We start from the raw sequence: 27,467 nt of genomic DNA, 5'->3' as shown, positions 1-27,467 counted from the left end.
AGTATGTTCGCTGTGGTATTTATTTAGTGTTGATACTGCGTTGTGTGTGCTTACTTACGCGTGTTTCGTGAGGTGTGCTTGTTTTCTGTGTTTCGTTTGAGTTTCCTGCTGTTTGCTTAGGTTGTGTTATATAGGATTGTTGTATTGTGTCTGTTGTATCTCTGGGCGGCGGCGGGGCGGGGGGAGGGAGGGTTGGTGGTGGATGTTACTAAGTAGCAGCGAGTGCAGCCGCTAATCACAGACCTTAAGGTCACATCCTGACTCCGAAGTCCCGGAGAATGGCTCTATGAGCAGTCTTTCCTTCTCGTTTGGGCGCCTGACGACTGCCTCTAATTTGGAGCACCGGCAGGGAAGGAGCTGAACCGGCCTGGGTCAGGGATCTCCTAATGGGGTGTGGGGCGGAAACCGCAGCTGGGTCAGGAACACGGGTCTGTCCCATTCATGTAGGAATTTGTTCCGGGCACCTTCGGAGGGAAAATGTTCTAAAGGTGTGAGGCGACAGGGTCCCAAGTGGACACTGGAGTGTCTCCTGGACCGAAAAGGGGCGGCAGCGAGAATCTTATCGGGCCGAAGAGTTTCTTTAGCCTAAGCGGGTAAAGAGCGCGCGAGGCGTGCTTGGGACGTGTTGGAGCAGGGCCAAGTCAGCGAGAGGCCCAGCTCTGTCCCGCCGCTTACCGAAGCCCGCCCCCCCCCCCCCCCCCCGTTCCCCACAGCCTCGCAAGCCCGGCGAAGCCCACACAGGGACGCTGGAGCAGCCGCCGCCTCACCTGCCAGGCGCTCCGCAGCTACCCAATCAGCTGTGGTCGCCCGGCAGCGGCTGCCATGTTCTCCGCTTCGCGCTGCCAATCAGTGGGGCGATGGCCAATGGGCGGCAGGGCCGGAGGTCAGGTGATCACAGGCCAGCTGGCTCCCCATTGGTGCGCGCTGCCCAGCCTCCCGCTCCGTTTATGTGCAAGGAGTGAGTGATTGACTTTATCAGTCCAAGGACATTACTCTGGAGGTGCAGAGGCTTGGACTCGGAGGCCAGCGGCGGGGTTCGAGCCTGCTTACTGCCGGCTGCCTTCCCGCTGGCCACGATCCACCTCCGCTACTTGGTGCAGTGGAAGCCGGTACCCAAGGAGCCTTCTGGCCCTGTGGTTCTGCGCTCTTTAGTAGAGGAGGGGTGCCCGGGACAGGATTGATAAACCCCGCCCTCCACTTATTATTTTGCTTATTTTTCTTTGTGCGCTCCTGTTAGTTTGTTAAAGCAGATTTAGTCCTAGAGTCTTTTCTCCTCCCTTCTCCCCCCTCCTCCTCTCCCATCACCCTCCCCCCAATCCTTTTTCTTTCCCTCCTCCCTCCCGTCCCTCTGCAGGAGCCTCTCGCAGCCAAGGAAAGTTGCAGCTCCGGGTAGCGCCTAGGGGGTCTGCGGGCAGTGTTCAACCGCCGCCATCCCTCTCTGACTACAGTCCTTCGGGGATCTCCTCCTTCGCCTGCACCCTCGCTCACTTCAGCCGGATCTTCTGTGTCCAGAACGCCCCACCTATGACGATGCTCCTGGATGGAGGCCCGCAGTTCCCTGGCCTGGGAGTGGGCAGCTTCGGTGCGCCGCGCCACCACGAGATGCCCAACCGCGAGCCGGCCGGCATGGGATTGAATCCCTTCGGGGACTCAACCCACGCTGCTGCTGCCGCCGCTGCTGCCGCCGCCTTCAAGCTGAGCCCAGCCACCGCTCACGACCTGTCTTCGGGCCAGAGCTCAGCTTTCACACCGCAGGGCTCAGGCTATGCCAACGCCCTGGGCCATCATCACCACCACCACCATCACCATCACGCCAGCCAGGTGCCCACCTACGGCGGTGCCGCCTCTGCCGCCTTCAACTCCACGCGCGACTTTCTGTTCCGTCAGCGTGGATCTGGGCTCAGCGAGGCAGCCTCCGGCGGCGGGCAACACGGGCTTTTCGCCGGCTCGGCTAGCAGTCTTCACGCTCCAGCTGGTATTCCCGAGCCTCCTGGCTATTTGCTCTTTCCTGGGCTTCATGAGCAGGGCGCTGGGCACCCGTCGCCCACAGGGCACGTGGACAACAACCAGGTCCATCTGGGGCTGCGTGGGGAGCTATTTGGCCGTGCTGACCCATACCGCCCCGTGGCTAGCCCGCGCACGGACCCCTACGCGGCCAGTGCGCAGTTTCCCAACTATAGCCCCATGAACATGAACATGGGCGTGAACGTGGCAGCCCACCACGGGCCGGGCGCCTTCTTCCGTTATATGAGGCAGCCCATCAAGCAGGAGCTGTCCTGTAAGTGGATCGAGGAAGCTCAGCTGAGCCGACCCAAGAAGAGCTGCGACCGGACCTTCAGCACCATGCACGAGTTGGTTACACATGTCACCATGGAGCATGTTGGGGGCCCGGAGCAGAACAACCACGTCTGTTATTGGGAGGAATGTCCCCGCGAGGGCAAGTCCTTCAAGGCGAAGTACAAACTGGTCAACCATATCCGAGTGCACACGGGCGAGAAGCCCTTCCCGTGTCCCTTCCCAGGCTGCGGGAAGATTTTTGCCCGGTCTGAGAACCTCAAGATCCACAAGAGGACCCACACAGGTAAGGGGAGCTGACAGGTGGGCGCGGGACTCCCCAGGGGCCTGCCACCAAGCGGACTCCGAGCAGAGAGGGAGAGAGGGGTGGAGGCCAAGCAGAGGGGCGGCGCCCCGCCGAGGCCATTCAGTACTGAAGCGCTGTCACACTGCCTCTCCACCCCTCACCCTCCGGGAACCTGCGGCGCTTTTGCCGAGTTCTAACTTCCCGAGCAGATTGCTGTGGTCTCAGGAACTAATTGGGACCTTCTCCGGCCAGGAACCAACTGGCGCCACCTCTTTTTGTGTTCTTTTCTGGGTTACTAGGAAAAGACTCCGAAAGTGTTGGGAGTATATTGCTTACAAGCGACTTAGCTCTCTGAACACATTCGAGGGAGGCAACCATAGAAATGCTAATGAAAACTAACTTTGGTTACTTCCGTTCTTTTTTACACTTGATTGGCACATCTCCTAATTAAATGAGTGATACTTTTGTCAAACTATTTTTATTTGGAGTTCCAGGTTCAGTTCAGTCCTCCGGAGGAAAGCTAATGTAGAAAGGGCACTCAGTTTCCGTGCTCAGTAACCTCTTTGTAGAACTGGATGTAGCCCCTGGATTTATATAGTGTTCTCTTTCCAAAAATTAGTAAAACTTCCGGGCTTAGCAAAGTCTCTACATTTGAAAGAGGTAAATGAAAAGACACAAAGAAGGGGACGAATGGGACTGTCCCATCCCCGGCCCATTGTCCTACCCAGCTTGGTTACACCGCCTAGGTGGTGGCGTCCGCACATTGGGAACCCTGGTTATTTTGGAGTGGAGCCACAACTTAGAGCAAACTTGAGAATCTCTGAGGTTTCTTGTCCTGAGAGAACAAAGGGTTGATCAGTTTCTGGGCCGGCCCTACTCTACCCTGCCTCAGATCACCACTTCCCAACCCCAGGGAGCTCAGTCAACGCTCTGGGTTTTTCTCCGGGGAAAACAGATGCCTCATCCTTCCACAGCCCGCGCTTCCCTCCACGGAAAGACCGCTGGACGCTTCATCTCCCGCTGTACCATTCTGAGAAGTTTCTGGCTCTAACTGTATTCTCTCCCTGCCCGTTTTGTTATTTTTGCCGTTTTGCAGGTGAGAAACCTTTCAAATGTGAATTCGAAGGCTGTGACAGACGGTTTGCCAACAGCAGCGACCGTAAGAAGCACATGCATGTGCACACCTCGGATAAGCCCTATATCTGCAAAGTGTGCGACAAGTCCTACACGCACCCGAGCTCCCTGCGCAAACACATGAAGGTAATTACCTCTTTATTAGCGGTCGGCGGTTTGTAAACATTCGGCCCGACACCGGGCGGCAGAACGGAAGCTCCCGCGCTACCAACCCTCTATCCTCCACGTTAAATCCTATTTGCTCCAGCACTGACACCTTGAACCCATTTTGAGGATGCGGGTGGAGGGGGGTGAGAAAGGGAGAGTAGAGTTGGGAGGGGGACAGAGTGGAGGGAACAATCGGTTGTTTACGGGGAAGCTCTAACCGAGCTCGCCAGGGCTTGGGGCTTCAGTGGCCACTTCATCGTATCTCAGCCCACTGTGGGAATACGGAGTGGATGTGCCGAACCCGGGAGGGTCATTCGTTTGCTCCTCGGCTTCCCATAAAACAATAGGGCCGAGGAGCACAGTCCGATTCCAACACATTTGTGTGGGAATCATAGCACCCAGTCCCCACCCCACGCCTGTGCCACTCAATCTCTATACCTGCTTTCCCAGGCCGAAATCTGGAGTGACTATTTTATAGGGTCCGCAGAATTACTGCTTGCCCACTCCTTCCACAGAGAAAGCATTGTTGAAATGGCACAACTAAAGTGGCACTCTTTATTCCTTTTCCAACCCGTTTTTTGTTTGTTTGTTTGTTTGTTTGTTTTGTGGAATTGCTAGGGGTAACTTAGGCATCAGTAATACGGAAAAAAAATTCTGTTTCTCTTATAAGTGGGTCAGCGGGGTCTTGCTCTTAAATCTGCTCTTGTTGTTGTTTGGGGTTTTTATGTTTGCTTTCACGTTGCCATTTAGAATTATATTCATTATAATATATACATGTTAATTTTAGGTTCATGAATCTCAAGGGTCAGATTCCTCCCCTGCTGCCAGTTCAGGCTATGAATCTTCCACTCCACCCGCTATAGCTTCTGCAAACAGTAAAGATACCACTAAAACCCCTTCTGCAGTTCAAACTAGCACCAGCCACAACCCTGGACTTCCTCCCAATTTTAACGAGTGGTACGTCTGAGGACAGCCAAAATGCATTTAAGAAAGAAAACTGAGACCAATCAGATGGAAATGGAGTTTTAAAGCAAGAGGCCATATATAGGGCTACATCTTGGTGATTGCAATTGTTCAGGAAGGTTTGGGGCAAATCCAAAAGTAGGCATGCCCTTTTCTCAGGATTAGAAAGTACATTTTGGCATCTGAAGGATTTTTTTTACAAAATCTTTTCACTGCTTGTCCTGTCCCTTCCTCTTGCTCTCTGTACACCCCGCTCTGAAACTCCTTCAAATCACTTTAACACTTGTCCTGTTTCCCGAGGAAGTTATTGAAGGCTTGGTGGTGGTGATGTTAAACCGATGGAAATTCTTCTTCGCCTTAGTGGTGATTGTTTAAACTCTCACAGTCTTAAACCATGCCAAAGTCCTGTTATGTCTTGAACTTTTCTTCAAAGCATTACACTTGTGAATGTATCTTTGTCTAATGGGGTCGAAACTGTTGTTCAGTATTTTTTCAGGCTGAGGATATGATGTTACTCTACACAGATTGTGACGTTTAGTATACAGTTGCCTTTTGTAATAACTTTTTTTTTGTAAATACATATCCGTTGATGCCATATTTATCGTTTGTAATTTAATTATTGCTGCAAGTGCCGGGAACTGAACAATATTTATGGATAAATGTTTTCTAACATTCTGTACAGCTTTTGATTATAACTGCTTTAGCATTAAACAATTATTGTTTGGAAAAAAAGGAACACAATTTACAATTTTTGAACCACACTGACTTTTTTGTTTTGTAACAGCCTCCTACAAATAGGAGATGTGAGCAAACTGAATCTTGTCTGTTGGTATTTATAACTCAATCAGATCCGTTTTTGAATTGTTAAATTATTTTTCTATTGCAGTATAGATTCCTTACAATGTCAATTTGCATTGAGGAAGAACCCTCCTTTCTTTATCTCTAGCTCAGATGGTTGTTTAACTGCGAGTTTAAATGTGTTTGTCCTGGATTTTCGGCATGCAAATCAAATAATACTGATCAATTCACTTAGTGGCCATGACATCTCAATCTTGTACTTCAAAGACTGAGAAGCTGGATTTAATCATCCCTGCCCTACATATATAAACATAAGATAACCTAATTAGTTTTATGTCCCTTAGTTCTTTATTACCTTACATAAAAATGAAAATTATGGCAGGATGCATGTCTATTGAGATCACTCATATACCTATATGTTTGTATCTATGACTTATCTAATCTGCCTATCAAATCTATTTAGCTCTCTATGTTTTCAAAAAATAGTACACCTCTGAAAATGATGGCAATGAGCAAGGCCAGTTGAGCAGTGCTTCTCATGGTAAAGTGCTTTTTTTTAAGAGAACCATAGTCTTTAAATTTTGGATGGCAAAGGCTGATTTGTTTGCTGTATATAGTTCCATTCATGATTATCACAATAATTCATAACATTTATATAGCGGTGTAATAACTGCAGCAGTTCCTACATGATACTGTGGAAAGAAAAGACAATTGCAAATATGTTATTTTTTAAAGTTCATTACTTGTAGGCAAAGATGTTAAGAGCATTGTTTCCATTAAAATCAGTAACAATGAAAAACAGTTGTTTGTTTTGTGATAAAATGTTAACAATTCATCTAATCTTCAGTGAAGCAACTCATTTGGACAAACAGTTCTTTTTACAATGGGTTTATGGAAAAGAACTGATTGCTGTTTTGGGGGGCTGAAGTGTGTAGAGTTTGGAGACCTTTTAGGGTGCTGTTGGTTGTTGAGAGCCCAATCTCTTCATGAATAACAGAAAAGTGGAGATAAAAAATTGTGTAAAGTATTTAGAAATGTAATGAATAGGTTTAAGTACCTCTTTCTCTTTAAGGGGCAATACTCTCAGTTTTTGGTGGCAGTCAATTTGGTATTATAATCAATTTCAATTCTAGAATTTTGTTGATTGTTCTTTTTGAAGAAATAAAGTCTTGGCACATCGTATTTATGTTATAACATTTTTGTATTTGGTGCCCAATATTTTTTCATGTTCAAATAAATCAATCTAAAATTGAAATGCTTAGAGAATTTCTGGTGATTTAAAACAAACTTTGATTCCCAGGATACATTAAAACAATGTTTTGTTATCTACTGATTTTTGTCAACGGTTATTTACAATTTTTAATTGCAAATTGTTTTGGAGGTTGTTAGTGAAAGGGTATCTTTTGGACTTCACTTTGCTAGTATCCCTCTGAATGCCAGGAACACAAATTGGGATGATTATACGTGCTGAGCAGGTAACTGGTCAGTTTACCACACCCTGCCCAGACATTCCAGTCTTGACCTTGACATTGAGGGTTTTGAGCCAGATCCACAGGTCAGGCTTTCTGCTTCATTCAAACCATTTTCAATGCTCAACAGTTTTTCAGAAAGCTTTTTAAATCTGTGTCATTGTGAAATGGAAATGGCTGGCCTTTCTTCTACAGAGTCATCGAGCCTCCACAATTTACTGTTTTCTCCATGAATTCCTTCCCTGCAGACCCCAATCCTAATGTAAGTAGGGATAGGTTGAGTACCTGACTAAAACCCTTGCTTACAGTCATTAAACACAAGAAATATCTCATTGGGAGACACGAGGTAGTTCTAGGTGTTTTAGAGACTTGAAAATATTGTACCATAGATGTTTACAGAAAAGCCCTGTAAGTTCCCTAAGAGAGGAAGCTGACAATAACTGTAGAAAATGCTCATGATTCCCTCTTGATTTAAGTACAGCAAAATTTGCAAAATTACGTTTTATGCATTTTTTCTACAAAGAAAACTGTTGATTTGGTTTTTTTTTTTATCCTTGGATTTTTCTTGCTCATTATGTGGCATTGGAAATGCATATTTATATTCTTGAATTTTAAGTAAACCATCTAAGAATAAGCAAGCACACACACTCCAAGTCACAAATGCTTAAGCTCAAAGTTTAAGCTAGGTGCTTAGTAATCTACTCCTTCAAAATGAGTGGTTTAACATAAAAGTCTCAATTGTTAGGTGGAAGGCAAGTGAGGGAGCTGTTTCCACGCATGACAGATGAACTCTAGCCTCCATCCAGTTTGAAAGGTTCAAAGATCAGCATCCAGGTAAAGGAAGATAGTCTGAAGGGGGACCTAGTGTTCACAAAGCCCTCCAGGAAAGTTGGTGTCTAAGTGCTATATACTCCCTCTTCCCATTTCTGGTTGACTTCTTGCCTCTTTTTTTGCCCCAGGCTTCCACGTCCCTCTTTCCTCCTAAGGAAACACACCCAAGCCAGAAAGCCAAAGAAATACTAACTTAATAAGTTTCTGAAAGACTCTGCCACCATCTGTGTTTTCTGTCACAGGCCCTGGAGGCCCAAGGTTCCAGTTAGGCACTACTAGGTGGGAGGAAGGCTGGGAGGTGACACTAGAGGTTTCAGAAATCCTTGGGGAGCCCAGGGACCCTGTCCACACACCAAATTCTTCTAAATCTCTGCTTGAGGTTTGGACAGGGAGGAGGGGACCTCATTTCCTAGGGTCAATTCTCTTGCGGTTTCTGCCCGCTGACCCTTTGACCTCCACCAACAGGGCCCTTGGCGGCCATAAGCTTGCGGATCGCCTTGGGCTCCACGGACGCTTCGCGCCCCATCGCCTCCCGGCCTCATTAGGCCGGCGGGGCTGTAAAGCAGAAATCAGCCTCTGCCTAATCCCGACCTGGGGTCAATACGAGCCCAAACAATGGCGAGCTCCGAAGGCTACAGCATCGCGCTGCCAGCAAACTTTGTGTTCAATTCCTATTCTACGGGCGGTGGCAGTGGGGGTGGGGATAAGGATGGTGGTACCCGAAGGACGCTTGCAGCATCCGCATCAGTCCGCAAATGCCCTCTTACTCGGCCCTCCAAGAGGATTTGCGGTGCCCGAGATGGAGGCGGTGAGATTCCGGCCTGCTCTGAGTATGAGGCTGACCCAAAAGGGGCCTCCTCTACACTTTGAAGTGGCTTTTTAGCGCACACGTGTGAGAGCCCGGCCCGGGTCTTAGCGGGGACTTGCAGGGAGGAAAGAGTAGGCTCCGGTCCGGACCTCAACCCCTCCCCTGCTCCCCGTGGCTTCGGCCTTTTCAAGCCGAGACTGGGGACCATAGGACTCCCCCAACCCCCATCCTCTGCGGGCGCGGCGCGCAGGCGCGTAGCCTAGCAGCCGTCGAGTAGGATTTTGCGGCCAGGGGGTGGGGGAGGTTGAAAGCGGCCTCGCGGGGAGGGCGGCCTCAGCTAAGACGGGGGGGGGGGGGGGAGGAGAGGGATATGGGAAGGAGGGTTGGTTTGGGGGCGGCTCTCAAGTCAGGAACATGGCGGCCGGATGCGAACCCCCGTGGAGCGCCGCACAACGCAGACTATGGGCTGCCGCGCTGTGGTGTCGTTGAAATTCCCTGGTTATTCCTCAGCGCTGGCGCCTCGCGGGACAATGTAGGTCGTGGCAGTTGAATGCAGTTTAAAAACAAACAGACAAAAACGGAAGCAAAGAAGTTCTTCCTGGGCACGCTGGTGGGAAATTGATGTGCCCTTTAGGGGGGTAAGGTTCTCACAGGATTTGGGGCACAAAACCCACCCAGAAGAGGATCCTGGTACAAAAACATCTCTCTTCCCCCTCGCCTTCGTGTGTGTGTGTGTGTGTGCGTGTGTGTGTGTGATTTCCAGTTAGCCGTGTCCCTGTTGAGATTCCACAGCACATAAAAACAGTCCTTAAAAACGAACAACAGTAGACAGTGTGGTGTCTTCTCAGGACAATGGTCAAGCCAATTAGGATGGGAACGAAGGCTCATCAACCCACTGGTACCTTTGAGAGTTCTAAAGCTACCCTGTCCCCAGGCCTCGTTTTCTGCATAACCCGTTTAAAAGATCCTACGAAAACCCGGCACTGTTAACTCTTTTGTGTGTGTACCCACAGCTGATAGTCTTAGGCTCAAGGAAAAAGGGGGCCAAAATACCCAGAACTTCCATTCACGGTTTCCTTAACTACCTTCATGCTGTACTGTGAAACTGCCTGGGGTCCCGAGCTCCTGTCGGTTGCGCAGGAAAATAAAACCGCTACAGATTCATCTTTGTACGTGTCGTCAGTAAGGAAAAGGACATTGTAAGTGTGTACTTTATCGCCTCCCTCTCCTCTAGGCAAATACGCTGCAGGCACTCTCCTAGATGTTCCGCCAGACCGGCGTCCAAGAGAAAGGCCAACCTTCTTGGGGTTGTCCACTATCAAGCATTCTGGCTACTGAAGATGTGGGGCAGTTCCTGAGGGCCACCTTGGGAAGAGCCCCAGGTGGGTGGGCAGGTCATTAGCAAGTCTGGCACTGATCTGGGGAAATCTGCAAAACAGTGCCTTTATCTGCGGAGAACAATTGATGGGGTTGTCTTTCCTCCTTTTCAATGCACAAAGACCGCGGCTTTGGAGCAAGAATTTGGACTATGCATTTAAGTTGTGGTGTTTTGCATTGAAAGCCTCTGGGCAATTAAAATGAGCATGCTCGCTAGTATTTTTTGTGCTTTTATTATGTGTGATTTCTGCATGTCAATGGAGCTGGAGCCTCTTCAGCAGTCTGAAAATTTGTTTTTGAAATTGCCACCAAACTGGGTTTTTTTTCCTCTTTCCTGTGGGTGAAGTTTCCTTCCCAGGCTTGGCAACCCCACATGTCCACAGTGGAATAATCCAACTGACATATTTGAGAGATCAAATGAAATAAACTGCACGAGGTTTATACTTGATTTTTCTGTGCTGTCGTCTGAACCCTGAAATGTGTGCTTTTTCCTGGTTCAATCTCTTATCAAATTTGCAAAAGAAAAAGTTCTTTAAATTGGAAACGTGTTAGCCACAGGTTAGCCAGAGCCTGGAATCTCTTCAGTTGAATTGAAATCAAGCTAAGACGCTTTGGTGGATGGTTTCCTTGGGATATCTGAGATGTCTCTGGGTCACTTCTATGAATAAACTGGTTGATATATGTATGTAATTTCTTCAAAATATGGCAAATTACATTTGTTGATGCCAAAGAACACTCTTTTTCTCACTGAGGTTTTTTTCTACCATAATTTAAAATGTACAGCTTGAAAGCCCTCAAGTTTGCAGGAAACATTGCAAGAGAGGACTGACTGTTCATGACACTGGTGCTAATGGTAACTTAGAATGGGAACACAACCTCGTTGAAAATTTGAAAGACTCCTGTTTTCAAACTGTAATGATTGTTCTGTCTCTTTAAGAGATAAGACACGCCCACTCTCCCTCATCTGCTGAGACAGGCTGAGTTCCTTCTCTTTTCCATCACCCTCTTGGAGAGGCAGCTATGCTCTCTCTCTCTCTTTCTTCTTCTTCTTCTTCTTCTTCTTCTTCTTCTTCTTCTTCTTCTTCTTCTTCTTCTTCTTCTTCTTCTTCTTCTCTCGCTTCGCTTCTATAACCCACTTAATAAATGTCCAACTCTTCATGCCATGCCTAACTGTTTCTCACCCACTGCAGCCACGTGGCTCGCTAGCTGCCTGCTGAGACATGCATGCGGCATGGTCACCTGTAGCCCGTCCCTGTCTGGGACAGGCTGCTCTCAGGGCCCACTGCCTGCTGCCACATGGCCCCCTATCACCACTTAGGGACCTGTAGCGTTTCTGCTGTCTGCCGCCGCTGGGGATCCTGCAGCATTTTTTTTTTATTAATCCATTACACAAACACCTGTTAAAACTAGAGAAGACAATTCTTTTCCAAAGCATCTAGTGGACTGAGCAATGTTGCATATTTCTAGTGTGATACTGCTTCAGCCTGTTTCCTATTCTGATGAAGAGAAAGCAGCAGAAGCTTTCCAGCAGCTACAGAGCACCTCTGAACAAATGGCCAGTTTATAATATTTGCTCTCTAATAGGCTATGTGCATTGTCTAAATTGCTTTTTGAAAATGTAATCTATGTAAAGAGCATTTGGAAGTAAGATGCTAAAAATAAAACAGTCCTTCTTGGCTTACTATAAACTAGCCTTTTAGAACAACATGTCCACGTCACATTTTATGACACTTTTGTTTTCTGTAAGAAACGTGGTCTGTGCTGACCTAGCTGCAGTTCACTTTTTGTTTTCTTGCCAGTGTTGTCCTGCTTGGTATCTGGGGCAGGCTCTAATTCCTGGCGAAGAAGAACCATACTGATGTTGGTACGCAGCAACCAGCCCTCCATAACACTACCTATCATAGATGGAGGGGTAATGCCAAACCTACCATGCAAGAAACGATTTACTGAAGAGCTTTCAAAGAAAACCATATCAATTTGGATGTCTGTTACCTTGAGGTGATCATTTTAAGAGTGGTGGCTTATTCCTCTAGGTCTTAAAAAAGGAAGACTATTTTCTTCTTTTGGTGTATTGCATCCTGTGTTGAACAATCATTTGTGAAATGAAAAAAGCAAAAAGGCTCCCTCTTGAATTTAGGGTATAGAAATGGGAAGAGGGTGACGAAGATCACAAGTCAGTAGGCGCTATCTCACATACCATTGAAACCCCTTCTGATGTCTGAGCTGATGTTTAAAACCAGAAACGAGTATTTGTTTTGTTAATTTCACTATGTCTGTGCTCAAAAAGCAATATCCAGCATCCCTACAATTGTTGTTTGACTTAATAAAACCATTTAAATTATTTTTGTGATTATTGTTTTATTATGGTAACAACCATAACCCCTCCACAACCCCTAAATAACTTTGATTAACCTGTTGAATGGGGGCAATTTATATTCTATTCACATTTTCATGTGATAACTGACTTTTCGTCAACCAGTCACCTTGAGGGGGGAGAAAACGCATGGAACAAACACAAACCAACTGTTTTGAGCTCTTTGTTCCCCAGGGCTCAAGGCCAATTGCTGGGGGTAGATGGAGCACATAGGAGAATTCAGAAGCGAGGATTAATGGTGGTTAGTAGACAGAAGGAAGAGAGATGGAAGTTTGGAAGAATGAAGAACACTTGTATAACACTATTTGAGTAAGAAGAAACGGAGATGTTGCTGAAGATAAATACAAAGGGCAAAAAGAAGGGATACCTCATATCTGTGGCAATCAGAGGAGACATTTTCTAATAGTACAAGTGTCCTTTCCTAAATAAAGTCTTCATTCTGATTTTTGGGACAATCTGGCAATCATTGATTAGGACGGTTACAGAATCATGGGACACAGTGTTATTAAAAACAGGTTTATTAATTAGTTGTAAATTATTGTTAAATGATTGTTAAGAAGATGAAGTCACTTGAAAGATTCTCCAAACACCACATCTGTGATTCATTATTTTCAATTTGTCATCTGTAACCCAATGCAATCGAATGTAATCCGTTTATATTTGCTATGATTATGCTTTGGTGAAATACCTAAAATTACAGCCTGAGTATATTGCTATTGAGATTTCACTAAAACTGATACTATTGTAAATTTTGAGTAATAGCTCATCTCTCTCTGATTTCTGTTCTATTTATTTACATCAGGAGTAGAAGAAGTGGGGCATGGTAGCGCACACCTTTAACCCAAGCCCACCAGAGGCAGAGGCAGGCAGATTTCCGAATTTGAAGTCAGCCTGGTCTACAGAGTGAGTTCCAGACAGTTGTCTTAGAAGACAGACAGAGAGAGAGAAAGAGAGAGAGAGAGAGAGAGAGAGAGAGAGAGAGAGAGAGAGAGGAGAGTAGGAGGAGGAGGACGAGGACGAGGACGAGGAGGAAGAAAAGTTGTGGATATGGCTCAGTTAGTTGGTAGGGTGCGTGCAAGAAGCTTTTTCTTTAATCACAAACAACATATAAACCAGGCATGGTAGTATAAGCTTGCAGTTCCAGCACTGGAGATGTAGAGACAGGAGAATTAAACCTTCATACTTAAAAGGTTATTCTCAGTTACATAGGAGAACTGGAGGCCAACCTGGAAGAGATGAGACCCTCTCTTTTTTTTTTTTTTTTTTTTTTTGAAGAAGGAGAAGAAGAGAAAGAAAGAAAGAAAAACCAGTCAAGAAAGTTTGATCTTTGATTTTAATCTTTAAATTATAAACTTTATATAATAAGGCTTATAACAATGTTGCTAGAATTTTCCTCTGTGCTTGCATTTAGGAACAAAAACTATGTTTTGAAATAGGTAATGGAGAATTATAATGGTTGTTGAAAAATAACTCTTGGAGCTAGGCAAAGATGGTGCATGCCTGTAATCCCAGCACTTGGGAGGCAGAGGTAGGTGGATCTCTGTGAATGAGTTCGAAGCCAGTCTGGTCTACAGAGTGAGTTCCAGGACAGCCAGGGGTACACAGAGAAACCCAGTCTCAAAATAATAATATGTCTCAGGCTTGTTCTAAGGACTAAACAAAGAAAAAAAAATGACCATAAAGACCTTGTCTCTGAGAAAATGTTAGCTCCTTTTTTTCCATTTGCAGGCAGTTAGTGTTTTGTTGTTTTGGGATAGTTTTCTATTTTTCATAATATGGAATATTTTATTAAAATCAAATCACATTTTAGATTAGTGAACAAATCAATACATATTTTAGATAACAGATGGAGACTGGGGACATCGGAGAAACACCAAACTTCATAAATGTAATCACTAGATGAGGCATGTAGGTTTATGGACATAGGCACGAATATTTAAACACATAAGGTTTATGTTATTAGATGCCTATTTGTTCATCCTGTTCCAATGAATACACTTATGCTTTGATTAAGAGCTAGAGTTGAGTACTTAAAACTTGTAAACAAAGTACTTAAATTGGATCAAACTTTTACTTTCGTTCACAGCTTGATTCTGACCTTAAAATTCAATGATAGTATACACTCACATGCAAAAATCCATTAGGACTTACGCTCTAAATTATCCAGTTTTCCCTGATAAATTCATGTCAGTATTATGCGAGTGTGACTATAGAGTAACGAGAAAGATTTTTTTCTGTGGAGCTTCGAAGCTATCCTCGAAAGCAATTCCCAAGGAGATGTCCTGAAATGTTTTGACCAATGTCAGCATTGTTAGAATAACTTTATGGACTCCTGAGGTGACTGTTGTTTTATTTGAGATGAAAAAATGAAAACAAAATAAATAATAGACTCTGGTCTTATTACTTTATAGTCATTCTTCTGGTTTCATTATGTTATAATGCATTCCCCTATGGTTTGGGGGTGGCAGTGGGGCTTCTCCAGCTCCATAGGGAAAAGTGAGTCTTGATCCGGGTATGACAAGCTGACCTCTGTCTGTAATCGTAGCACTCAGGAGTCTGAGGCAGAAAAATCATGAATTTGAGAGGCAGCTTTGGCTACCCTGCCTGAAAACAAAATAAGTCAAAATAAGAAACCCTTCACTTTAAAAAGTACAAAAACGCTCTGCTATAGTATGATTAATATTTTTTTCAGTTTGATATTTTCATGCCATAGCTTTCTACAGGCAAACTATCAAATCAGGAAGCATTTCTTTTCCTTCCATGTATTTTGAAGACTTAAAGATCTCAGAAAGTCTCAACTGCATGTTTTAAGACAGAGTCCTTGTAGACCCTAAACCGTAGTGGAGAGGGTGCCTGAACTGACCTTCCCCTGTAATCAGATTGATGACTGTCTTAATTGTCATCATAGAACCTTCATCCAGCAACTGATGGAAGCAGATGCAGAGATCCACAGCTAAGCACTGGGCCAAGCTCCCAGAATCCAAAGAGAGGGAAGAGTGATAATATGAACAAAGGGGCCAAGACCATGATGGGGATACCCACAGAAACACCTTACCTGAGCTAGTGGGAGCTCACTGACTTGGACTATCAGCTGGGGGACCTGTATAAGTCCCAACTAGGCCTACTATACGTAGGTGACAGTTATCTGGCTTGGGCAGTCTGTGGGGCCACTGGCAGTGGGACCAGTATTTATCCCTAGTGCTTGAACTGGCATCTTGGAGCTCATTCTCTTGGGAGGGATACCTTGCTCAGCCTAGATACAGGGGGGAGGGCTGCTGCACTTTGTTGACTCCCCATGGGAAGCCTTACCCTCTCTGAGGTGCAAATGGAGGGTGGGTGGAAGGTGTGGCTAGTGGGAGGAGAGGAGGGGGTGGGAATTGCCATTGGTATGTAAAATGAGAAAAGATTGTTTTAAAAATGAATTTAAAAAAGATGCAAAAGAAATTTAGAATATGGGGGAAGACACAAAAAATGCTAAATTAGGAAAAATGTATTTGCTGTGGATTCATGAAACTTTAAATTGCTTTCACAGTGATGTAGAGTTTCAGACCTGAAGCTTGCTCTCTGAACTGGTAAAATGGAAAATTGCGTGGATCGTCTGGTCAGTAGGGATGCAACTCGTTCTTTAGTGAGTCCTGTTGTAACTGCATACATTCCTTATTTGAATAAAGCTGAGGAAGTCTTAATCTCTGATTTGTACATATCAGGGTTGCATGTATGTGATTCCCTTTAACTGTGCATTGACTAATTGCATAATACTGCTATTAAAATGTCAAATTTAAACTCTAATATTGCCATTCTAAGTGCAGTCATTTTGAATTAGGAAATAGTTGGAAGGTATTACTTCAGTATCAGAATTAGGGACCAGAACCAACTTTTATCTTTCGTATTAATTAATTTTTTCCATTTATTTTACATTCCAATAGCAGTTTCCCCTGCTTCCTATCCTCCAGTTGGCCCACCTCCACCCATTCAGCCCTCCTCCATCTCTTTCAGAAAGGGGCAGAGGCCTCCCATGGGAGTCAACAAAACATGGCACTTCAAGTTGAGACAGGACTAATCCCCCCCCACCCCCCTACCCACCCCACCCCCCCCCACCCCCCCACCCCCGCACCAAGGCTAGGCAAGGCTCCTCAGCAAGAGCAGTATGTTCCCAAAAGTGAGCTCAAGTGCCAGGGACAGAGTCAGGTCCCACTGCTAGGAGCCTCACAAACAGACCAAGCTACACAACTGTCACCCACATGCAGAGGGCCTAGGTCGGTCCCATGTGGGCTTCCTAGCTGTAGGTCCAGAATCCATAAGCGCCCAATTGCTCAGGTCGGATGTCTGTGGGTTCCCCTGTCATGACATTAACATTCCCCCATTCCGTGCCAGGACAATCCCTTCTTTCTTTCTTCAGGAGAACTCCCAGAGCTCGGCCAGTGATTGACTATGGATCTGTACATCTGAAGATAACGGCTACCTTTTAAAAAGAAAATAAAGTCTGGAAACATCTTTGAATTAGAAAGTAGGCCTAAATTATTTTCTTTGGAACAAATATTAAATCACAAAATAAATGACCAATGAAAATGTAAATCTCGATATACACTAGATAAGTTTATTAAATCTGTTCTGAAAAGGTAATTGTACACTTGTTTTTATTATTACTAATATTATTTTTATTGTTTTTTTGAGACAGGGTTTCTCTGTATAGCTCTGGCTGTCTTTTGCTCTGTAGACCAGGCTGGCCTCAAACTCAGAGATCCACCTGCTCTGCCTCCCAAGTGCTGGGATTAAAGGTGTGCGTCACCACCATCCAGTTCACTTGTGACATTTTGCAAAGGGTCTCTGTAGATGCACACATGAACAATGGTTTAGACTTGAAGAATGCGTCCCAAGTAATCTAATATTCAAAACTGAGTTGTAGTTGAATTAGGAAAGGGGATTGCTTAGCTAAGGCATGTCTTTCTCCCACCTTAGTGTACTGAGGGCTAGAAGTCCAGGGCATGCCATTTTACCCAGCTGTGACTGACTTAAAAATGTATTGTCTAGAATGCAAGGAGTGGCCTCAAGCTTATTGTAGTGTGCAAGCCTACTTTTCGTTGTTTGTGCCATGAGCTTTTCCTTCTTGTAAATGATTATATTCAAGGCATAATCTAAGGACCATCCCAGGAACTTCTTTAAGCTTTTGGGAAAGTTCTTCAAGAAGCCTTCCAGAACATTTCCAGTTAAAACCCAAAGGATAGTTATATCTAGTCAAAGCCAAAATGTCAGTCACATCAGAAAACATTCACTACTAACCGCGAAATTATTGGGCACACTTAAACTGGATTAATTTATTAAATTAACTGGATGTTTTAATGTTGTGTCGAGAAGACAACTGTGTTTATATGGACAAAATGGAGTAAGAGACAGGGAGATGAGATAGACAGGTAGATGTTAAAGAAAATTCAAAGTTTGTACTGTTATATGACTGTCTTGGCACATTGCTCTCCAATAAATGAGGGCAGTGAGTTCATAACCGAACTGTTTGTCTCCATGGCATATATTGTGTATCTCAGTTGCATTTATTTTTTATTAGGTACTTCCACAGAATGATGGCTCTGAGTTAGCCTGATTTGTGAACTCTCGTCACCTGTATCAAATTTTCTCAGACATGGGGGCTGGAGAGATGGCTCAGTGGTTAAGAGCATTGCCTGCTCTTCCAAAGGTCCTAAGTTCAATTCCCAGCAACCACATGGTGGCTCACAACCATCTGTAATGAGGTCTGGTGCCCTCTTCTGGCCTGCAGACAGACACACAGACAGAATATTGTATGCATAATAGATGAATAAATATTTTTTAAAAAAAAAATTTTCTCAGACAAAACTTAAATAAATGAAATTAAATTTCTCAGTGACAAGGCCTAAGATCCACCATCTATGTAACTGTCCCAGGTGAATCTATTACATGTGTATATTTTAAAGCTACCATTTTATAGGGAACAATACAGCAAACATCAAAACTCATGAAGCTATTATTTATTGCCAACATGTCTACTCATCCGCCAGCAATGCTTAAAGACTCAGGATAGCTGGGGTAGGAGATGCAGGTCCATGAAAGAGTATTTGCTGAGCATATGCAAGGTCCTTGGTTCCATCCTCAGTAATGGGAAGACATATTCAGTATATCGAAATGACATAGCCAATCAAGAAAAGCCTGAATTTTTGTTTGAGGTAGATTTTTGCTATCATGTATAACTGTCTCAATTGTCTTAATTTTGCAAATGAGATTGGACAACCAGTAAGAGACACAGATATAGATTTAGGGACAAACTGGTAACCACAAACAGGAAGTAGATTCTGGATCCCTGTGCATCTGTTTGTTTGACTTAACATTTAACTTAGAAGCAAAGCCAAAGCCCATTGTATTTCTGATCATTTCCTACTCCTTAAGGCCAACATCTTTCCCCAGGTTTCTGCAGCTTTCTATGTCAGTGATCATGACATATTAAAATGGTTATGTTATAAATACTGTGCTGTCAGGAGAATTTCTAACACTTCAGAAAAGAATGCCATTGCTTCCCTATAAAGAGTCAGAACAATAATTCTTTCACTTTCTCTGTAGTTCTGTTAAACAGACATTCCAAAAGTGTTAGCTGGAAGGAAAAACTAATTCTAAAAGCAATATTTAGTATTTGTTTTCCCATTATATTAAAGAGATAATCTGCTTTAACCCAGCAAGAAGAAACCCTTAGTTCATATACACTTGCTGAGCAATAAAGTATATTCCACCAAATCTTTTCAATACAGCCAATGCTGTCTACTCTGCAGTTAGGTTCCAAAATTTCCTTTTACAATTTTAGCTTATTTTAAACCCACCATTTATTTCTCCACAGAAACAGCGATAGTTGGGGCTTCTGGATTAACTACTCCTCAAGTGTCTTTTTTCTGTTCTTTCAATGTTAACTTGTGGTGTAATCAGATGATATCATAATAATCACAGTGATGGGTAACCCAGCTGTACATGTCAAAGGCACATACTGCTCAGCTCTGTCGAATGGGTAAAGGTGGATCTCTTTTCAGATCTCCGTGGATTAGGTTGGACCAATGACAATTTTAAATTAGAGTGTGTGCGGGGGCGGGGGGGGATGACTGTGGGGCTCAGTGCCATCAGTGCTAGGACATGTGCTTAGCATACATAAGGCCCCGAGTTTAATGGCCAGCATCAAGACAGAAAGAAAATGGGGGATACAGGAGGAAAAAAGAGAAAGTAGAGATTAGCAGGAGTGGGGTAAGCGAATGCTGACTATATGGTACATATTTGTGAAGGAAAATCGTAAATACAATTTCCAAAGCTCTATCAGCTCAGTTAAAAGGTACTGTACTTGGTACTGGGTTTCTGGTGTAGCTTTTAAGCGCAGCCGGAGAAAAGAAAGTGGTTGCTGTGTATTCTGCTTGGTGTGTAAAGCTGGGCTTTTGTGGCTGTCGCTATGCTCACTGGTAGACAGTGCAGGTGAGAGGCTCAGGGGTTCCAGAACAGAAAACAAAGAGTCTGAGTATGTGTACGGAAGTACCTCCTAGTTTCAGACCCGTACCCCTGGCTCCTTTGTCTATTTTGCTTTATAAATGCCCCCCCCAACACACACATACTTCCCAGTGCCGAGGAAGAAAACTCTCTCTTAGTTTAAAGCTTAAGTTTCCAAGACACATGCAAAGTAACCCAGTAAATAGACCAAACCTGTCCAACTTCGAGCAGGGAAAAGCATTTTAGCAGCAACCAATGATTTCTCAACTCGTCCCTGTAAAGAAATGGTATCCTTGGCTTCCATTTTGTTTTGTTTTAGCATTAAGTTTTCACTCCCCGAAACAAAAATCGTGTCCTCCACTTTGTGTATGTGTTTTCGCCTCCTGCTCTCACACCAGGCAGATCTCCTCTAAAAGGCTTAGTTCCCATCAAGCCTCTTCTAGCTTGCAGACAGAGTGCAATAACGCTTGCACAAATACCATTTGTACAAAATCAGAGAGCCCAATTTTAGTCTGTGGCTTTTGGCTTTGTTAGCTCTTCAAAAAAGTTGCCCTTTCCGGAGAACTCTTTGAGTATATTATTTACTTAAATGCAAGGTTGGTAAATCCAGCGCATCTAATAGAAGTGGCTCGACTGGGAGCTTGTTTGGTTTTAGCTTAACATGTTTCTGAATTCTTATCTAATTCTATAAATCTTCCCACTGTACCTTGTTGGATATTGATTTTTAAGATATTCATTGGTGTTTCTCAACTGAGCCATTTCAAAAAAAAAAGTTTTAATTTGTTTGCATTCTTTGCTGCTGATGTTGAACCAGCCTGTTGCACAGCACCACCTGAGTTGGAGCTGATTATGTAGTCCAGACTGGCTTCGAACTCAATGTCCTGCCTCTGTTCCTTGGATTCCGGAGAAGATGAGGAAGGGAGGAGATTGCTAATACTGTAAAGGGACCCCTGGCGTGGAGCTGCCTCCCGGTAGTTTTCATTGGTTGTTTGTGAACTTCCTTAGATTTTTAAAGACTCTCCTTATTGTTCCATAAAATGAAATTTCCTTTCTGTCTTTCCAGTTCCTTCTCTGCTGTTTTCGGAATGGCGCTTAAGAGTCAGATGAAAGACCTGATAGTTTCTATCACAAGAAAAGTTTCAGTGACAGGTTTCACTAATTAATGTGTAACAACGGGGAGATTAGCCTTTCAGCTGGCTTTGTGTTGAAGCTATCCCATATTTTCAAAGGCTGTAACTCAGAACATATTGGAGTACAACATGTTTGAAATACAAATCTTCACACATGGCTTTGATTACAATGCACACACCAAATACAGGCACAGTACAGTAGGGCTTCCAGAATGCATTGAAACAGGAAAACTTTTTGCAGTGCAAACGTTTTGGGTCTTAATCCTTCTAGTGTTGAAATAAGAAAGCCTGTAAGGAGAGCTGGCGGGGCAGGTTGGAGAGGCAGACCTATTTGGATTATGAATGAAGACACTTCCTTGGATCTCTGAGTATCAAAGAAGCGAATAGAACACATGCGCTTTTAAATGCTTGCATTTCCTTCCCTCAGTGGGAAAGCACATACTCAACCCTGTATTAATAAAGTCGTAGTCCTTTCTTGTGGTTTCCATACCCCCACAATGTGTTTAACGTCTTATTGGAATATTATCTCAAGGGACCAAATATTTGAAGCCACTGAGAGACATTTGATGTGAGTCTTTGTTATTGGGCGGAGAGTCATAGGATAAAATTTGTATGAGCATTATCTAAACATACTTCTGTAGATATGAAAATAAAAATAATAAATAGAATTCTAGAGCAATCTAGCTGGAGACGAGTGAAGAGAGAATAAATAGGAAACAACAAAAACCAGGTGTCAAAAATTAATTTAGGTGGAAAGACAGTTTTAACTTAGTGATGAGGTCTTAAGAAAAAAGAAAAAATGCCTTTAATCCTAGTACTTGGGAGGCAGAGATAGGTGGATCTCTATGAGGTTAAGGTCAGACTAGTGGTCTACATAGCATAGCAAGTTCCATCCCATCTGGGGCTACACAGTGAGACCTTGTCTCAAAAAATGCAATTATTTTTCTTTACATTTGAACTTCTAGGTTAAATATTTCTGACGTTTCTGTTACTTGCTAAATTAAAAATAAAATGGTTCCTGGGGCTAAGGCTCAGTGCTACAGTGCGTGCTTAGTTGGTGCACTGGGTCCTTGTTCATTCCTTAGAATCCCTCAGAAAGTGTCCATGATTCATGCTTTGTCAGATCTGCTCTCAGCTTCATTTTTGGTTTCGCAGCATGGAGGAAGAGGAGACCCACGGCCTTGCACATGATAAGCGTTTACCCAACCACGAAGGTACACCCTTGCCTTTAAATTTCACGATTTTGTCAGAGGCTTTCTTTAATCTAAAGCCTGAACTAGGAAGAAACATGCTTTACTCTGTTTTAGCTCTGCAGATGTAATACTGTGATTCTGCTCCAAGCGGGAACAATCCTCTGTCTAACTTTTAAAAAACAAAACCAAACACGCAACAGAAAAGTCCAGTGTAAGATGACCTTAGCTTAAAGTCACAGAGGGAGAAGAGACAAGGCTTAGAAGAAATGAGACAAGGATGCCAAGCTAAAGCGGGGTCATTCAGTATAAGGCCATCGTTTTCTGGGCTTTGACTCTGGAAGTTGAGTTAGGAGCATAGGACTTATATTCTTTCTGTGTTTCTGTAATTGCTTCCTTTCTTTCCTGCGTCTTCACTGAGTTCTCTTGAGTTCTAACTACTGTTTCTCATGGATAATTACTGTCTTTCCTCTGCTCCTGTTTTATGTCTCAAGGTTAGATGAATCTTCCCCCTAACACCCAACATTCTCAGTGTCATTTTTCTTCTCAACAGGCTCCAGAAACCCTCCATTGCTCACTAAATTATGTGTGTCTTTCAAAACCTGCTATGCAAGGTCTTTCTCATATAGGCCCCGCCATAGTTTCAGCACATACCTTTCTACACATCCTATGTTACACACTGTTACACACACGCACACACACGCACACACACACACACACACAACCTTCGGAAGTGGGTTGAAATAACAGTGCCTTGGGAGCCATTGTGTTGTTTGGTATAACCCAGTCTTGTGGTCTCAGAGAACCCATTTATCTTTCTGAATCTCAGTCTCCTCATCCATGCAAAGGAGATAATGCTAACACCTACTGGGATGCCGTAAGCATGGAACAAATGATAGAAAATTCCCATTGTTGGGAGCAGCAGGGTATTTTAGATTATTTCTATCAATCACTCATTGGTGACTTGTTGGGTGACAAGCACAGCAGGAGCGAGTTCGGGAGGGCCCGAGAGAAGCTCATCAAAGTTCACGGCAGTCACACAAAAGGAGTTTCCAGGCTGTCCCTGTCTGAGCAATGGTGCTGAGCACTATGGGGAACATCTGTTGTGTGTCATTGGAAGGAGACGTCTGGTGGTCAAGGATGGTGGGCCAAAGCTTCTAGGAGGAAGGACTTGAACTGGGTAGTTTTTGTAGTTTGTTTTGTTCTGATTTTTGGCACAATTTCTCATATAGTCCTGGCTTGAAGTCCCTTCATAGCAGAGGCTGACCTTGAACTTACGGTCCTGACTCAACTTCCTAAGTGCTGAGATCTATAGCACGATGCCCAGATGATCTAGCTGGGATTGAGACAAGATCTGGAAGGAACATAATCAGACAAGCAGGTCCTGTTTGGGGCAAAGGAGGGGGTGGGGATCTGCTTCAGTGAGTGTCATTTGAAATAAAATTCCATGGTCTTTGTTCAGAAGCAAACAGCTAGTCAATATGCTTAGTGATGGCCAAGGGCTTTCCACACGGTGCCTCCTTTTGCTACGGATGGCATAAGGGAAGATCTGGGAAATTATGGTGCCTTTCAGGGCACTGATTTTCTCTCAAGAGACTTCTGGTTGAGAGGAAAAAGGGTGGGGCCTTACTGTGGAAGAAAGGCTGCCAAGAATCTGAACTGGGTCTGGCTTAGTGCTGGCTAGACTGCATGAAAGGTAGTCTCACTTGGTATCATAGAAGATTAAATAAGTCAGCCTTTGGGAAGCAGACTGTGGACTCTTGTGATCGGATTTTGTGTTTGGCTCAATGTTATCTGGAGATGAGAAGGGGATTTCCCTCAGAAGGAAGTGGAGAATCGCAGTGTCAGTCTTTCAGGTGGGGAAGCCGCCGACTGTCCTTTGAAGGGCAGGAAGCCATGGGGAACTGTATCTACAATCCCAGTATGGGGGTTCTCAAGGATTCCTCTTGATGGGGCTTTGAAAGTGGCACCTACTATGAGCACACTGCCAGGAAACTGTGGATTACAAGTTATGAACATGAAGTTCCCAGCTACTACCTCAGGTGTCACTAAGGACCCTCCGAGCATTCTAGAAGATTGCCTTAAAAATTATGCACTTGAGGACAAAGAATTTAGTTTGGTGGCAGAACTCTTGTCCTAGTTCAGTCAGCAGTAGTAGACCTAGGCAGGGTACGACCCAGCGATCAGGCACCGTCCCTGTCTATGTACTGTGCACTGCGCAGGAAGTCTGGCCTAACTGAAGGAACCTGGGAGAAGAATACATTTTCTTTAAGAAAAAATAGGGATGCCATCAGAAGTAAGCTTCCTCAAAAGTTTATGTCACAGAGAAAAGGCAATATCTCTTCTTCCTCCATCACAGGGATCGATCATAGGTGACCCTTGTACAATGAGTAACAAGAGAAAAACAATGATTTTGCCCTCCCCTTGAGACAGAATGTCACATTGTAACCTGCTAGCCTGGAACTCACTCTGTAGCCCATTCTGACGTAAACTGTCCGTGATCCTCATGCCTCAACTTTCCGTGTTTGACTCAGTGAAGCTATTTAACCAAAGTACTGTATGACAGGGAGCCTTCAAAATGAAGACCAAGAAACCAAAGGAAACTGTTCTTTTTCTTTCTTACTTCTTTTCTTTCGTTTTGGCTTTCTGAGACCGGGTTTTTCTGTGTAGCTTTGGACCCTCCCTGTCCTGGAACTTGTTCTGTAGACCAAGCTGGTCTTGAACTGACATAGATCTGCCTGCCTCTGTCTCCTGAGTGCTGGGATTAAAGGCGTGTGTCACTGCTGCCCAGCAGAAACTGTTTTCTAACAGTTTTTTCAAGACATGGTCTTACTATGTAGCCCTGGCTGTCCTGGAACTCACTATGCAGACCTGGCTGGCCTCGAACGCAGAGATCCACCTGCCTCTGCCTCCCAAGTGCTGAATCCCATGTGTGTTACCATGCCTAGCAAGCATTAATTTATAAGCCAAAAGGATTCTAGAAAATGAGCAACTGTACATTTTATATATGTCCAAGGCCTCAAATGGGATTTAGACAAATACAAATAAGCCTAGAGCTAGGTGGTGGTGGCAAATACCTTTGTTTTTTTTATTTTCAGTTTTTATAATTTATTATTTTTATTTGCTTTGGTAATTTTTTTTATTTTTGGTAATATATTTTTATATGCTTTTACCTGCATATGTGTCTGTGTAAGGGTGTCAGATTTGGATCATGGAGTTATTAGTTGCCATGTGGGTACTGGGAATTGAACCCAGGTCCTCTGGAGGAGCAGTCAGAGCTTTTAATCGCTCAGTCATCTCTCCAGTCTGATGTTTGCCTTTAATCCCAGCACCTGAGAGGCAGAACCAGGTGTACCCCAGTGAGTTCCAGGCCAGCCTGGTCTACAGAGCAAGTTCCAGGACAGCCAGGGCTGTTACACCCAGAAACGCTGTCTCAGAAAACAAAATAAAAAATTAGGCTGACATGATGGTTCAGTGGGTAAAGGTCCTTGCTGCCCAAGCATGATGACTTGAGTTCTAACCCATAGAAAGGCAAAGGGAGAGAACTGGGACTTTTTTTTTTTTTTTTGACAAGGTCCCTCTTTGTAGCTCTGGATGTTCTGAAAACTCACTGCGTAGTTCAGGCTGTCCTTGAACTCATAGAGATCCACCTGCTTTTGCCTCCCGAGTGCTGGGATTAAAGTATGCCTGGCCTTAGAACTTGGGCATTCAAAATGTACAGTTGTACAACTTCCATATATGTGAGCCCAGGTTTTGCACATCATGTAATACTTGTCTATCAGCAACTCCAGTGTTACTGACTTATAATCGACAGATGAATTTGTTCTATATAAAATATTTTTAAAACTATCATTTCCTTACATGTGCTGGCCCTTGGTTCGACTTCTAACATTGTAGTGAATAAGTAATAAATAGCGCTCGGAAACAACTTCTCTCTGGATTGGATTTCCTATGTTTTATATTCTATGAAATGAAAATATTAGATAAACAATCACTGCACATCTCCCCTCTGCATGAATACAGAATTATTTATGGCATTTTCTTGAGTGAGACACATGATAAAGTTTCCTAGAAACTTTTTAAAAAGTTTATTTGAAAGTAGAGGTTGAGAAAATTTGATACTATGGTTTAGAACCTGAAGTTATGTCTGCCACCGAAGTGTCAGGAATTTCAGCCTATCAAGTTTGTCCTTGCCATATGTCACGTTCTCTCATTGTGCAGATGTCACAGTAAGTTTCTAACTTAATTTGTATGATCTGAAGTGTTTATTTTACAAAGAATATCAAATAACATACAGGATTACATTTTTTGCCTTTACTTTATTATAGAGTACTCTTTCAAATACATTAAAAGAAACCCAGGATAGCGTTCCTACCATTTGAGCCCCTGTTGCAAGCCTTTCTCACCACCAGGTTTACTTGACCTTGGGTCTAGTGGATTGGAACCCCAAGTGTGAATAGTGTTCTTTCCCAGGAGCTGTTAACTTCAAAGCCTCTGGGAACCATTTGAATGGTAATAGTAAGTGCCCGCGTAGGAAACAAACACTCATAAAGCGTCTTCTGATCATCCCTTCTCCACCTTCACTCTCGGCTCAGCTGTCCCTTCATTCCTAGCTGCATTTCCCTGCCACTCCTTACTGGGAAAGCCCGTCTCTGATTGTTTTATGTCCTCAATTCTCTCCTTGAGAACTGCATTAGGGACCGCTCTCTTTGGCTTAGCAGATGGGCACAAAGCAACTTTGTTAGAGGTGTGAGTTGAACTTCCCTGAAATTTGAGAGCAACTCCTACTTGGATTTGAACTTTGAAGACCCAGAGGTAGGAAGCTTCCATAAAAGGATCAAAACACATCAGCGCAGGACCCACTGATTTGGTCTGGCAACTAAGGCTGCTAGGATTACTTTACTCAACAGCTCTAGACAGTGGACCCTGAGTCCTAAAAAAACCACTTCACACATGTCTGTGTCGGTCCCAAGGATGCTGGAGAGAGCGTGAGGATAAATCAGAGCAACCTATCTCCATCACTGAAAAAGCAAATCAAAGCATGGCCTAGTGAATATCATCCTTCATTCAACAGCTAATGTCTGTGAGAGACTGTTAGGTTCACAGCAGTGTGGCGAGCACAGAGAAATATAATTGTCGTGGTGTCTGCAGGAGGCTAGTGCCTAGCGAACACGGTGGTA

General features: G+C 44.1%; 1 protein-coding gene across 1 annotated transcript; it reads left to right on the top strand.

Moving 5' to 3' along the window:
* The first annotated feature begins 1,377 nt into the window (after positions 1 to 1,377).
* Positions 1,378 to 6,878, top strand: Zic3 (Zic family zinc finger 3). The gene is made up of 3 exons (XM_048457580.3): positions 1,378 to 2,581; positions 3,678 to 3,841; positions 4,650 to 6,878. The coding sequence occupies exons 1-3, from the start codon at positions 1,525 to 1,527 to the stop codon at positions 4,827 to 4,829; spliced, it is 1,401 nt and encodes a 466-aa protein (XP_048313537.1). The 5' UTR covers positions 1,378 to 1,524; the 3' UTR covers positions 4,830 to 6,878.
* The last annotated feature ends 20,589 nt before the right edge of the window (positions 6,879 to 27,467 follow it).

This window comes from Myodes glareolus, chromosome X (genome assembly GCF_982192425.1).
Source record: "Myodes glareolus chromosome X, mMyoGla1.1, whole genome shotgun sequence".
Lineage (NCBI taxonomy): Eukaryota > Metazoa > Chordata > Mammalia > Rodentia > Cricetidae > Myodes > Myodes glareolus.
Note: the sequence above shows the minus strand (reverse complement) of the source record. Positions and strands in the feature narration are given on the sequence as shown.